Source organism: Ranitomeya variabilis, chromosome 8, assembly GCF_051348905.1.
Source record: "Ranitomeya variabilis isolate aRanVar5 chromosome 8, aRanVar5.hap1, whole genome shotgun sequence".
In the NCBI taxonomy this organism is placed as follows: Eukaryota; Metazoa; Chordata; class Amphibia; order Anura; family Dendrobatidae; genus Ranitomeya; species Ranitomeya variabilis.
The window spans coordinates 195,693,317-195,707,500 of record NC_135239.1 but is presented as its reverse complement, the minus strand read 5'-3'; the positions used below and the strand labels follow the sequence as shown (position 1 = coordinate 195,707,500).

The 14,184-nt window shown below is 43.1% G+C and overlaps 1 protein-coding gene across 2 annotated transcripts in view; it reads left to right on the top strand.

Annotated features, from left to right (window-relative positions):
• The window catches only part of PRICKLE2 (prickle planar cell polarity protein 2), a 237,852-nt gene that overhangs the window by 162,914 nt on the left and 60,754 nt on the right, over positions 1 to 14,184 (top strand). For both annotated transcript variants that reach the window (XM_077275936.1, XM_077275938.1), the window contains one exon: positions 13,956 to 14,139. In XM_077275936.1, coding sequence (XP_077132051.1) covers positions 13,956 to 14,139 — 184 coding nt within the window. The remainder of the gene's footprint in view (positions 1 to 13,955; positions 14,140 to 14,184) is intronic.

The following is a 14,184-nucleotide window of genomic DNA, read 5'->3' as shown; positions in this document are numbered from 1 at the left end:
TCCTCTAATGATGTGATGACTCTGCTGACCACATCCTCTAATGATGATGAGATGACTTTGCTGATCACATCCTCTAATAATAATGAGGTGACTCTGCTGATCAAATCCTCTAGTGATGAGGTGACTCTGCTGATCACATTTTCTCATGATAATGAGGTGACTCTGCTGACCACGTCCTTGAATAATAATGACATGACTCTGCTGACAACATCCTCTAATGATAATGAGTTGACTGCTGATCACGTCCTTCAATAATAATGACATGACTCTGCTGACCACTTCCTCTAATGATGAGATGACTCTGCTGATCACAATTTCTCATTACAATGAGATGACTCTGCTGACTTCATTCTGTAATGATAATGAGATGCCTCTGCTGGTCACCTCCTCTAATGATAATGAATGACTCTGCTGATGACGTTTTCTCATTGTAATGAGGTGACTCTGCTGATGACGTTTTCTCATAATGAGATGCATGTAGGATAGCTGCGGAGACACCATCACGTGTTTCTCAACGCAAGCAGTGAATAGCCAGACCTTTCCCCGGGAAGGAACAACCAAGGGAAGGGCAGCATCCAATAAAGGAAAACATCCAATACAGGAAAACCACCTATGCCAAGCATGGTATCCATCCACAGACAGCTGTTTCGGGGTGTTTGCCCCTCATCAGTGTGGAGTAGGAATCTGGCTATTAGGAGCAGTGCCTAGTAAAAGGCTGTGAAGGAACAGATGATTGGCCTCGGGGAGACCAAAACATCCAACACCGCGGAGACACCATCACGTGTTTCTCAATGCAGTGATCCAGAACACTGCCCCCATCCCTTATGGGAAATATGCAAATGCATGTAGGATAGCTGCGGAGACACCATCACGTGTTTCTCAACGCAAGCAGTGAATAGCGAGACCTTTCCCTGGGAAGGAACAACCAAGAGAAGGGCAGCATCCAATAAAGGAAAACAGCTGTCTGTGGATGTCTCCGCAGCTATCCTACATGCATTTGCATATTTCCCATAAGGGATGGGGGCAGTGTTCTGGATCACTGCGTTGAGAAACACTTGATGGTGTCTCCGCAGCTATCCTACATGCATTTGCATATTTCCCATAAGGGATGGGGGCAGTGTTCTGGATCACTGCGTTGAGAAACACGTGATGGTGTCTCCGCGGTGTTGGATGTTTTGGTCTCCCCGAGGCCAATCATCTGTTCCTTCACATTCTCATAATGAGATAACTCTGCTGGTCACTTTTTCTCAAAATGAAATGACTCTGCTGATCACGTTTTTTCATGATAATGAGATGCCTCTGCTGACTGCATTCCCTAATGATAATGAGGTGACTCTGCTGATCACATCCTCTAGCGATGAGATGACTCTGCTGATCAAATTTTCTTATGATAATGAGATAACTCTGCTGACCACGTCCTTGAATGATAATGAGATGACTCTGCTGATCACATCCTCTAATGATAATGAGGTGACTCTGCTGATCAAATCCTCTAGTGATGAGGTGACTCTGCTGATCACATTTTCTCATGATAATGAGGTGACTCTGTGGATCATGTTTTTTCATTATAATGAGATGACTCTAACTACATCCTCTAATGATAATGAGATGACTCTGCTGGTCACATCCTGCAGTAATAATGAGACGACTCTGGAGATTCTGTACTGTACTACACAGCAAAGCTGACAAGAGAGTTGCATAAAGCAGGGCGTGTCATCTTACTTTGAACTCCATTACCCGGTGTGTAAATTGCAATATAATGTCCTTCATTCTGAGATGTCCATGTTACATAATGAGGCCTGCAGTCCTCTATAAATCAACCATCGGTGATGGACGTGTAATAAAATCTTGATTCCATATGTATAATGGCGATGACGCACGTTGAAGACCTCTTTCTGGATTACGTTATTATTGATTTGCGTCATAGTGGGAATCATCTCCTCATTAGTCTTCTTTAGTTCTTCTTTGCAGCCTCATCGATCGGTTATATAGAAGTAAAGGCAATGTGCAGATTTCTCTATAAATGTTAACAATGCGGCTATTGTCGTGGCCCTGACTCATGTAAAACAGAAGAACTTACTGCTATCATACCGCTTATATAGCGCCCACAGTGATTCCTACATGAAATCTGGGTCACATGCACTGGATCCAGCATTGGATTTCATTTCTATTTTTCTGTTGCCCAAAATGCGTCGGGGGATCTTGAGTTTTTGCAAAGTTTTGTTCCAAGTTACAGTATTATAGAGGTAAACAAAGCAGAAAAGAAGAAATGTCTTAGTACAGACTGTGCTGGAATCCATGGCAACTAATCAGTGTTCTGGGTTGATAAATCTACTGCCAATGTCATTTATGATGATATTAAAGGGATGGAAAGTAAAACGTGTTTTGTATTGTTTTCATTTTTTTATGGACTTTGTGGATTTTTTAGTTTCAAAAGGGTATGAATTCTGTAAGTCAGACATTGCATGCCCTTGTGAATGGCTGAAGCCGCCCATACACCCTCAATAGCTGACGGATAATTGCTTATTCACCCAACGGGTGTACCGCCCCAAGACCTCATTGGTTTATTCAATGGTAAAAGGGGAGTAAGACTCTGTTGGACGCCTCTGGCATCAGAGGGATTGAGTATTGAAATTCAACATGTTGTATTCTTCATTCCTCCGGCATCATTTGTACGGGGACAGTCGACGCATTTTGGTTTTTCCTTCACTCCAAATCCATTGGTCATGAACATAGTTATTGACTACCTTGCCATACAGGTCCACGCTAGGGTAAAGTCCTCTGATGATGGGCGAGGTCGGCGCATATGTGGCTTCTGCCATGATGATTATTATTATTATTATACATTTTTATAGCGCCATTTATTCCATGGCGCTTTACATGTGAACGGGGCAAATATAGACAAGTACAATAAACATGAGTTAAACAAGGCATACACAAATACAGAAGGAGAGAGGACCCTGCCCGCGAGGGCTCACAGTCTACAGGGGATGGGTGAGGATACACTAGGAGAGGGTAGAGTTGGTCATGCGGCGGTTCAGTAGACAGGGGATCACTGCAGGTTGTAGGCTTGTCGGAAGAGGTGGGTCTTCAGGTTCCTTTTGAAGGTTTCCGTAGTAGGCGAGAGCCTGATGTGTTGGGGTAGAGAGTTCCAGAGTAGAGGGGAAGCACGGGAGAAGTCTTGGATGCGGTTGTGGGAGGAAGAGAGGAGTAGAGGAGGAGATCATGAGATGATCGAAGGTTGCGTGTAGGTAAGTATCAGGAGACCATGTCACGGATGTATGGAGGAGACAGGTTGTGAATGGCTTTGTATGTCATTGTTAGTGTTTTGAACTAGAGCCTCTGGGCAATAGGAAGCCAGTGAAGGGATTGACAGAGGGGAGAGGCTGGGGAATAACGGGGAGACAGATGGATTAATCGGGCAGCAGAGTTTAGGATGGATTGGAGTGGTGCCAGAGTGCTAGAGGGGAGGCCACAGAGCAGGAGGTTGCAGTAGTCGAGGCTGGAGATAAGGGCATGTACTAGTGTTTTTGTGGTTTCATGGTCAAGGAATGCACAGATCCGGGAAATCTTTTTGAGTTGGAATCGGCAAGAGGAGGCAAGGGCTTGGGTATGTGGCTTGACAGAGAGGGTAGAGTCAAGGATCACCCCGAGGCATGGAGCGTGCGGGACCGGGGAATGATTATGTATTAAATTGTTTCATCTTTTAAGTGGGAAAAGCACAGTTATATTTCAGGAACACGACTGAGATGTGATCACAGCACCTAATGCTCCAGCACAGAATATCGACATTACCCCGTACCCGATCCTGACGGGTATCGCCGCTATGTGCTCATCTATGAGTGATGATCATGCGGTTGGTCCCAAAGAGGATTTCCACCCAAATATAATGGTCTGATTGGACTTTTATCCGAAGTCATATTGCAAGGCTTGTTAAAAGGTCGATAGTGACTTGTAGGATCGCTGCTTCCATCAGGTGGCACAATAGAGTTCATGCCCTCTTCCTCTCTGAAGAGGTAATTTTCATATTGACTTATACAGATATTCATAATTTTCTGTGTTCAGTCGTTAGTACAAAAGTGAGAAATCTGATGTCACTTCCAATTTGGTAGAACAGTAAATGCTCATACGCTGATAGATACACGGATAGATGATTATGATAATATTTTTGTATTAGGAAACTGATTCTATCTGCAGTTCTCCTAGGTCAAAAAAAGCAAAAAAAAAAAAAAGAGAAAAAAAATGCGGTACACAATAGTGGTCAGCGAACATGCTCTCATAACATGTTATCCGAGTAACTTGGGCGAGCTCAGATAACATATTAGAGTCCCTGTGGCTGCATATTTTGGAAATCCCTGCATGTGTTGGGGCGGTCTACCGCCGTAAAACATGCAGCAGCGGGGACTCGAATATCTTATCTGAGCACACCCAAGATATTCGGATGTCACACGAGCATGCTCGTGTGACATGTTATCCGAGCACGTTCGCTCAACATTAGTACACACGTTTGGAATAAGAACAGCATTTTTCACCCTTTGAGGTAAGAGTGCTGCCTTTTTTGGCTATAAAACTAAAACCGCAGAAAAATTGCAGAAAGCACCGACTATATAGTCCCATGTATTATGATGAAAATATATAATTTATTATATTAAACAGGTACAATAACAAAGGAAACCTCAATGATTATAGTAAGGCAAAATTATATATGAACAAGGATGCGCACCCAGGAGAGTAAAAAAAAAAACAATAAGACTGGGTAGGAAAAGTGCCAAAATTATGTATAAATCATGTATCTAGTATAACACAAGGTGAAGAGGGTATAAATATACACACAGATAATAATAGTAATAATGCATCAGTAAATCCCAAGTGAAAGGTGACTTACAGTGAAAAAGAGGATCCCTGGCATGTGGATGGCGTTCTCCCCAACGCGCGTTTCAGCACGGTGCCTGATGAAGGTTCTCAGTAAGAACCAAAACGTTATCTATCTATTACCGTATCTATCATCTGTCTATTATTTTTATTTATTATTGTAGCGCCATTTATTCCATGGCGCTTTACATGTGAGGAGGGGTATACATAATAAAATCAAGTACAGTAATCTTAAACGATACAAGTCACAATGGTACAGGAGGAGAGATGACCCTGCCCGCAAGGGCTCACAATCTACAAGGGATGGGTGATGATACAGTAGGTGAGGGTAGAGCTGGTCGTGCAGTGGTTTGGTCGATCTGTGGTTACTGCAGGTTGTAGGCTTGTCGGAAGAGGTGGGTCTTCAGGTTCATTTTGAAGGTTTCGATGGTAGGAGAGAGTCTGATGTGTTGTGGTAGAGGGTTCCAGAGTAGGGGTGATACGCGAGAGAAGTCTTGTATGCGATTGTGGGAAGAGGAGATAAGAGGGGAGTAGAGAAGGAGATCTTGTGAGGATCGGAGGTTGTGTGCAGGTAAGCACCCAGAGACGAGGTCACAGATGTATGGAGGAGACAGGTTGTGGATGGCTTTGTACGTCCCGGTTAGGGTTTTGTACTGGAGTCTCTGGGCAATGGGGAGCCAGTGAAGGGATTGACAGAGAGGAGAGGCCGGGGGATAGCGGGGGAATGAGTGGATTAGTTGGGCAGCAGAGTTTAGAATAGATAGGAGGGGTGCGAGAGTGTTAAGGTACCTTCACACTAAACGATATCGCTAGCGATCCGTGACGTTGCAGCATCCTGGCTAGCGATATCGTTGTGTTTGACACGCAGCAGCGATCAGGATCCTGCTGTGATGTCGCTGGTCGTTGCTGAGAGTTCAGAACTTTATTTGGTCGTCAGATCGCCGTGTATCGTTGTGTTTGACAGCAAAAGCAACGATACCAGCGATGTTTTACACTGGTAACCAGGGTAAATATCGGGTTACTAAGCGCAGCGCTTCCTGCACTGACTGAGCGCCGGCCGTAAAGTGAAAGCACAGCGGTGACATCACCGCTCTGCTGTTAGGGCCGGCGCTCAGTCAGTGCAGGAAGCGGACGCCGGGGGACGCGAAGGTGAGTATGTAGTGTTTGTTTTTTTACATTTTACACTGGTAACGAGGGTAAACATTGGGTTACTAAGCGCGGCCCTGCGATGTTTACCCTGGTTACCCAGGGACCTCGGCATCGTTGGTCGCTGGAGAGCGGTCTGTGTGACAGCTCTCCAGCGACCAAACAGCGACGCTGCAGCGATCGGCATAGTTGTCTGTATCGCTGCAGCGTCGCTTAAGGTACCTTCACACGAAACGACTTTGCAACGATATTGCTAGCGATCCGTGACGTTGCAGCGTCCTGGCTAGCGATATCGTTTAGTTTGAAACGCAGCAGCGATCAGGATCCTGCTGTGATGTCGCTGGTCGCTGAATAAAGTTCAGAACTTTATTTGGTCGTCCGATCGCCGTCTATCTTTGTGTTTGACAGCAAAAGCAACGATACCAGCGATATTTTACACTTGTAACCAGGGTAAACATCGGGTTACTAAGCGCAGGGCCGCGCTTAGTAACCCGATGTTTACCCTGGTTACCAGCGTAAAATGTAAAAAAACCAAACAGTACATACTTACATTCGCATCCCCCGCCGTCTGCTTTCCACTCTGACTGAGCGCCGCAAAGTGAAAGTGAAAGCACAGCACAGCGGTGACGTCACCGCTGTGCCCTGCTACTGCCGGCGCTCAGTCAGTCAGTCAGTGCAGGAAGCGGATGCCGGGGGACGCGAATGTAAGTATGTAGCGTTTGTTTTTTTTACATTTTACGCTGGTAACCAGGGTAAACATCTGGTTACTAAGCGCGGCCCTGCGCTTAGCAACCCGATGTTTACCCTGGTTACCCGACAACCTCGGCATCGTTGGTCGCTGGAGAGCGGTCTGTGTGACAGCTCTCCAGCGATCAAACAGCGACGCTGCAACGATCGGCATCGTTGTCGCTATCGCTGCAGCGTCGTTTCGTGTGAAGGTACCTTAAGTGTGAAAGTACCTTTAGAGGGGAGGCCACAGAGCAGGAGGTTGCAGTAGTCAAGGCGGGAGATAATGAGGGCATGGACTAGGATTTTTGCAGATTCTTGGTTTAGAAATGTACGGATCGGGGAGATATTTTTGAGTTGTAGTCGGCATGAAGTGGAAAGGGCTAGGATATGTGGTTTGAAGGAGAGATCAGTGTCAAGGATTACCCTGAGGCAGCGAGCTTGTGGGACTGGGGGGAGAGAGAGCAGCCATTTACTTTAATTGATAGGTCTGTTTGGTGAGTCGAGTGAGATGGGGAAAAGATGATGAATTCTGTTTTGTCCATATTAAGTTTTAGAAATCTAGCGGAGAAGGATGAAATAGCGGAAAGACATTGAGGGATTCTGGTTAGTAGGGTAATAATGAAGGGATATCTGGTCCAGAGATGTATTATCTATCTATCTTTTATCTATATATATCTATATATATATATATATATATATATATATATATATATCGATTTATATTTCTATCTATCTCCATAATACTGCATTGATATTCTTGGCATTCATTGCCTCCAGCATCCAATACTCTTCAGTCCTCCCCTCCTGCAGCCACAATCCCTTTACCCAGTAATGTCCTCAACGTAGAATTTTCTTTCCTCATAAACAAAGAGGAAGATTTCACTCGGAAAGATAAATAAGTCAGTGATGTGGCAATTCTCCAGAGCTGTGTGTATTGTGCGGCATAAAGCTGATGGCGGGTCGTCCACAGGGGACTTCTGTGAAGAGAACAAGGTCTGCTAATCCATGCCTGCCCGACGCCAAAGCAGATGAGCACAAACTAAAGATACGTGAACATGGATGTATCTACAAATCCTTCCAAAGAAAAGGAAGAAGCCCATTATTTTCATCGGTAGAAATCTCTTGGATCGTAAGTTAATTGTGTCACAATAGTAGATTGTTTGCCAGATTTTCGGGATCTGCTGACAACGCAGGAGTGGTTGCTTCCTGTACCCTTTAGGCTTTTGAGCTGGACTTCTTCTTACCTGACCGTATATATCAGACGTTTAGGAGCTACTGGCCACATGACATCTATAGGTAATGTCCAAAAAAAATCCATCCTATTCTTTGCAGTGCAGCCTGTGGCTCACTGGTAAAGTTTCTGTCTGCCATGCTACAGGTTGTGAGTTTGAATCCTGGTGAGGAAAAAATTAAATTATTAATTGACTAGATCTTTTGGCCAACTTCTGTCCTTTGCAGAATACTTATTGCTAAGGGACACAGCTGCAACAATCCCGCGGCATTTCTTGGTGGGGAGCCCCTATAATAAGTTGTCTGCCTCAAATTATTCAGGTTTTTAGCACCAGATTACAGATAAATGATTAGAGAAAACTGACACCGTCTCTACATGATCTATGTATTATGGCGTAATACATAGATTATTTTGGCAGTCCGTCCCTTTTTATTAGCGTATGTTATTATTTCATACGTCTCATCATTCCCACATATAAAGTTTTATATGTTTAATGTTTAAGACACATTAAAAGTGATGAAGACTTCTTGGCTCCTCCATAAAATACGTAAGTTGTAAATTAAAATATGACTCTGCTAATGATACTGAAGGAAGAATCGTATGCTAGTCACGTCCTACGTCTAGAGCAAAGAGCAACATAGCAGGAAGATCTACCAGAAAACATATGGACAATGGTAAGTATCATTCGAAGATTAGTACATAGTGAATATGATGCACAGCGTAGTTTATTTCAGTGTGGACATACTTGGTCTTTGGGGTTAGTTTCAGTCGGACCTTAAAGTTCCTTAAAATGCCTCGGAACGACTTGAATTCTCAAACTTCTGTCTCCTTTAGTCTTGTGTTCTGACGGCCATACCAAGTGGTACTTGCCAAATATCCATCTTTAAGAATTCAGGTCCAAGCGGCACAATTGACAAATTCAAGGGTTTTTTGTCTCCTTCGTTAAATCCTAATAGACGGACCACAAGATGTGAGTCCCCTTGAATTATTGCGATGTGCAGGAAGTGTGCAATGTCCCTGCAGCGCCACCACAGGGGTATGATCACATGTAGAGGAAATTCTGTGGCTTTTCAATTCTCATTTTTAAGTGTATCCACAAAATGGATGAGATTTGAGCAAATCTCATTCACATACTGCATAAAATTATTGGTGCATGATTTGTCCTATTATCCATTTTTGCTAAGTCCAACCCAGACTAAGTCCTCATACTCGTACACGATCACACAGTATTGCTACTTACCTTTTTAGAAGTTTAAATGTTTTGCTCCACCTGCTTAGATTGACAGCTCCTCGGTGTCCCTCTTTGCTCCTGATGCAGACTATCCACCAACCTGGCCTGATTGTCAGATTCTCAGTGTCCTTCCTCGCTCCTGATGCAGCCTATCCACCAACCTGGCCTGATTCTCAGTGTCCTTCCTCGCTCCTTATGCAGACTATCCACCAACCTGGCCTGATTGTCAGATTCTCAGTGTCCTTCCTCGCTCCTGATGCAGACTATCCACCAACCTTGCATGATTGTCAGATTCTCAGTGTCCTTCCTTGCTCCTGATGCAGACTATCCACCAACCTGGCCTGATTGACAGATTCTGTGTCCTTCCTCGCTCCTGATGCAGACTATCCATCAACCTGGCCTGATAGACAGATTCTCAGTGTCTCTCCTTGCTCCTGATGCAGATTATCCACCACTCTGGCCTGATTGTCAGATTCTCAGTGTCCTTCCTCGCTCCTGATGCAGACTATCCACCAACCTGGCCTGATAGACAGATTCTCGGTGTCCTTCCTCACTTCTGATGCAGACTATCCACTAACCTGGCCTGATAGACATTCTCAGTGTCTCTCCTTGCTCCTGATGCAGACTATCCACCAACCTGGCCTGATAGACAGATTCTCAGTGTCTCTCCTTGCTCCTGATGCAGACTATCCACTACTCTGGCCTGATTGTCAGATTCTCAGTGTCTCTCCTCGCTCCTGATGCAGACTGATCCACCACTCTGGCCTGATTGACAGCTCCTCAGTGTCCCACCCCCTTGCTGCTGAATATTCACCCACCTTCCCTGATTGACAGCTTCTCAGTGTCCCACCTCCTTGCTGTTGGCTGTCCACTCACCTAACCTTATTGATAGCTCCTCAGTGTCCCTTATCCCTACTGCTGCTGAATCTTCACCCACCTACCCTGATTGAAAGCCCCTCAGCGACCCTTCTCCCTGGTGATGCTGCTGTCTCTCTGCCCACCTGGCTTGATTGACCAGTTCTCAATGTCCCTCCACCAACCTGGCCTAATTAACATGTATTCAGGGTCCCTCCTCACTGCTGCTGAATCTCCACCTACCTGACTTACAGCTCCTGAGTGTACCTCCTCCCTGCTTCTGCTGAAATCTCACACAGCTCAGTACAAGCTGCAGCTGTCAGGCTGGGATGGCAGAGAAAGGATACACTTGGTCTCGTGACCTCTCTCACTCTTTAGGTGGACTCATAAAAGGCTCAGTTTAATATCTGGATTGTACAGCCATTCTGATGCAGATTTTCAGAGTAAGTACACCAGCCTCGTCTGGTCCAAAAGGCTTATTCGATAATATATGCAATTTTGTATTTTGGTGTATTTGGTGGCACAATATCTTGGTTTTATTTCCTGAATGGTTTAGCTGCTGAGACGAGATGTATCGGACAAGTGATCCTGATTTTATTGAGCGCGATCTCTGCATTTGTACCAAATATATATATTTTACAGCTCGATCCCTTACCGAGAAGCACAACTGTGTCCAGAAGAGCGTTAGTGTTCTCACTTGACTCCGGCTATAGATTGCTAAAATGGAAAAAACACAGCAAAGATAAATCCAAGGACCACCAAGGCTTCCCCCTACTGCTTGTTTGGATAGCAGGGAGACATTGTTTCTGTCCAGAAGAATAATCCCTTGTCCTCTCTTATTAGTGTCTTGTTTTGGCAAGGGGAGTGTAAACCAGCATGTGTTTCCTGGAGGTGACCTGATCTGGTTCTAATTGGAATCCAGCGGTGTAACCTATTTCCAAGACCCTTTAACTGCTGGAAGGCTTCGGCGCCTACACGTTCCTCCATCTAACCTCCTCCTGCTGCTGATATTGGACACAGTATGGAGTCCTGTTGGCACTGCGGTGACGCCAGATGGTAGAAAGAAAAATATCACATGGAAACAAGTCTCCGATGACTCTCACAATTCTGTGTTTTTACATATGTTTTATCATTATGCAGCTTTTAGATGACGTCTGTAGATTAGATGATGGTCACCTTTTTTTTTTTAAAGTTATTACGTGTATTTCACATGAAATTACAATTCTGAACCATTGTTTCGAGGAACCTGTTCAGTGTTGTCGCTCTGTTATTAATCCTGAAAACAAAAAAACTAATTAAATGACAATTGGGAGTAATCATGTGTGCAAAACTGTGAAGCGCTGCGGAATATGTTGTTAGAGCTATATAAAAATAAAGATTATTATTATTATTATTATTATTGTTTTGGTCAAGGGTATTCCAGCATAGTTTGCCACAGTCAGCAAAATGTCTTATTATATATACTTTTAGATCTTAAATATATACAATTACTATATATATATATTATTCCGTATATACTTTTTTTTTTAATTGTCCACGTAACCATTTCTAATACTAATAAAAAAAAAAAAAAAAATCAAAAATCTTGCAAAGTCCATACTGACCAGTAGGCCTAATATTCGACATACACTTCCTGTTTTCTACAGATGACTTTTCAGCAGTCTCATTATCATAACAGACAGTATTACAATTACTGATTTTCTTTATTTTTAAAGCACTGTTGATTCCATGTTGCTGTGTATATGAAGCGGGTTTACATACAAAATACATGTATGAATTACAATGAATAAACTAGCAGTTACAAACTGGCGCAGAAGAGGAGTGGACCCTGCTCTCAAAGGCTTACAATCTATAGATATACTCTATAGTAGATAACCCAGGATCCTGTTCTGTACAGATTATCAGCAGGCTCATTATCATCAGAGACAGAATTGGGAATGATATCCTCTTTTCAGCTGCCTGTGATGATGATTGAGATGGCTGAAAAGAGAATATCATTCCTAGTTCTGTCTGTGATAATGGAGATAGCTGAAAAGAGTATATCGTTAATAATTCTGTCTGTGATGATAATGGAGATAGAATTATGAATTATATACTCTTTTTAACTATCTCCATTATCATCACAGACAGAATTATGAATGATATACTCTTATTAGCGCTATCTATTATCATCACAGACAGAATTCTGAATGATATACTCTTATTAGCTATCTCCATTATCATCACAGACAGAATTCTGAATGATATACTCTTATTAGCTATCTCCATTATCATCACAGACAGAATTCTGAATGATATACTCTTATTAGCTATCTCCATTATCATCACAGACAGAATTATGAATGATATACTCTTATTAGCTATCTCCATTATCATCACAGACAGAATTCTGAATGATATACTCTTATTAGCTATCTCCATTATCATCACAGACAGAATTATGAATGATATACTCTTTTTAGCTATCTCCATTATCATCACAGACAGAATTCTGAATGATATACTCTTATTAGCTATCTCCATTATCATCACAGACAGAATTCTGAATGATATACTCTTTTTAGCTATCTCCATTATCATCACAGACAGAATTCTGAATGATATACTCTTATTAGCTATCTCCATTATCATCACAGACAGAATTCTGAATGATATACTCTTTTTAGCGATCTCCATTATCATCACAGACAGAATTATGAATGATATACTCTTTTCAGCTATCTCCATTATCATCACAGACAGAATTATGGCTGATATACTCTTTTCAGCTATCTCACTATTATCACAGACAGGATTAAGTTAATACTTCTATATACAGTAATTTACACCGGAACCACTAGGTGATTTCACAGCTCGCCTCCTCCCCTCCCTTCACAATGGCCTTTGCATGATTATTAAATACTTCTGTACAGTTTGCTAGGTTCCAAATCAGTCTGTTGGATTTCCAATGGCCGATTATTTTGTTCTTCCCCAAGATAAGCTGCTGCCAGAGGAATCTGGCAGCACCTCTTTCGCAGAGAACACAAAAACACTTGGGTCAGCCAACACTTATATACTATGTATGGGGGGTCTTTAGAATCTGATAGATGAGGGTCTGAATACCAGTATATGTCTAGTTCAATATGGTCTGACTTTCAGCCCCCCAGAACTAGCACGGCTCAGTGTACAGAGCTGTACTGCTAGGTGTGAGCTGATTGGTGGGGGTCCCATAAGTCAGACATATCACAGCCCCGGACAACCCCTTTAATTACATCAACTTGCACACTGCAATAAGAAGGCCATTGCTCACTTTACATTGCATTATTATATATAATTAAATTCAATGTTGGCCACAAAACTGTACTATCATGGTCGTGTTCGGGGATTTATCACTTGTTTGTGTAAGGGTATAGATATTATTTTAAAGGGACGGTGAATGTAGACTATGGAGACGGCTGGTCCAAGGGGTGATTAAAAATTATATCACTGACATTTCATTTTTTTACAGTATTGATTAGTTCCAACCATACAATTTAAATTGTTGTCCTTCCTCGTCCTTCCCTGTAGGTGGCGCTCTTTCCAATAGCTTTTTACTACTGACAACTCAAATGTCATCATCTTCTACAATGGCATACTTCTAGTTAATACAGGATTTAAAGTACCAGAAATAAAAAATCACGTCGTTGCCTGATTCCTCCGGCTCCTGCACCTTGCAGATTGGGTTACGCTCACCTGATGTGTTACTGTTACTGCTTCCTTTACCTGCCATTGTCACCCATGTAATATTGACATTTCCAAACAGAAGATCTGCGCCGCGGGCACGGCGCCAGAGAATGTGTTTATACCTTGGTATCTTAGCTTCAATGAATAGCTGACGAGTGGCACACTTACAGAGGAATTTGTTTTCTGCAGGAAGATCTGTCTGCATTGTAAGTGCCCACGGGAGGAGCACAGTGCCACCGCGATGCCTTTGGAGATGGAGAAAACCATGAACAAGTTGATGTTTGACTTTCAGAGGAATTCGACGTCTGACGACGACTCTGGCTGCGCTCTGGAGGAATACGCCTGGATCCCTCCAGGATTGAAACCAGAACAGGTACGGGGTTTTCTTCCTAATTCCAGCCATCTGCACAATGCCAAA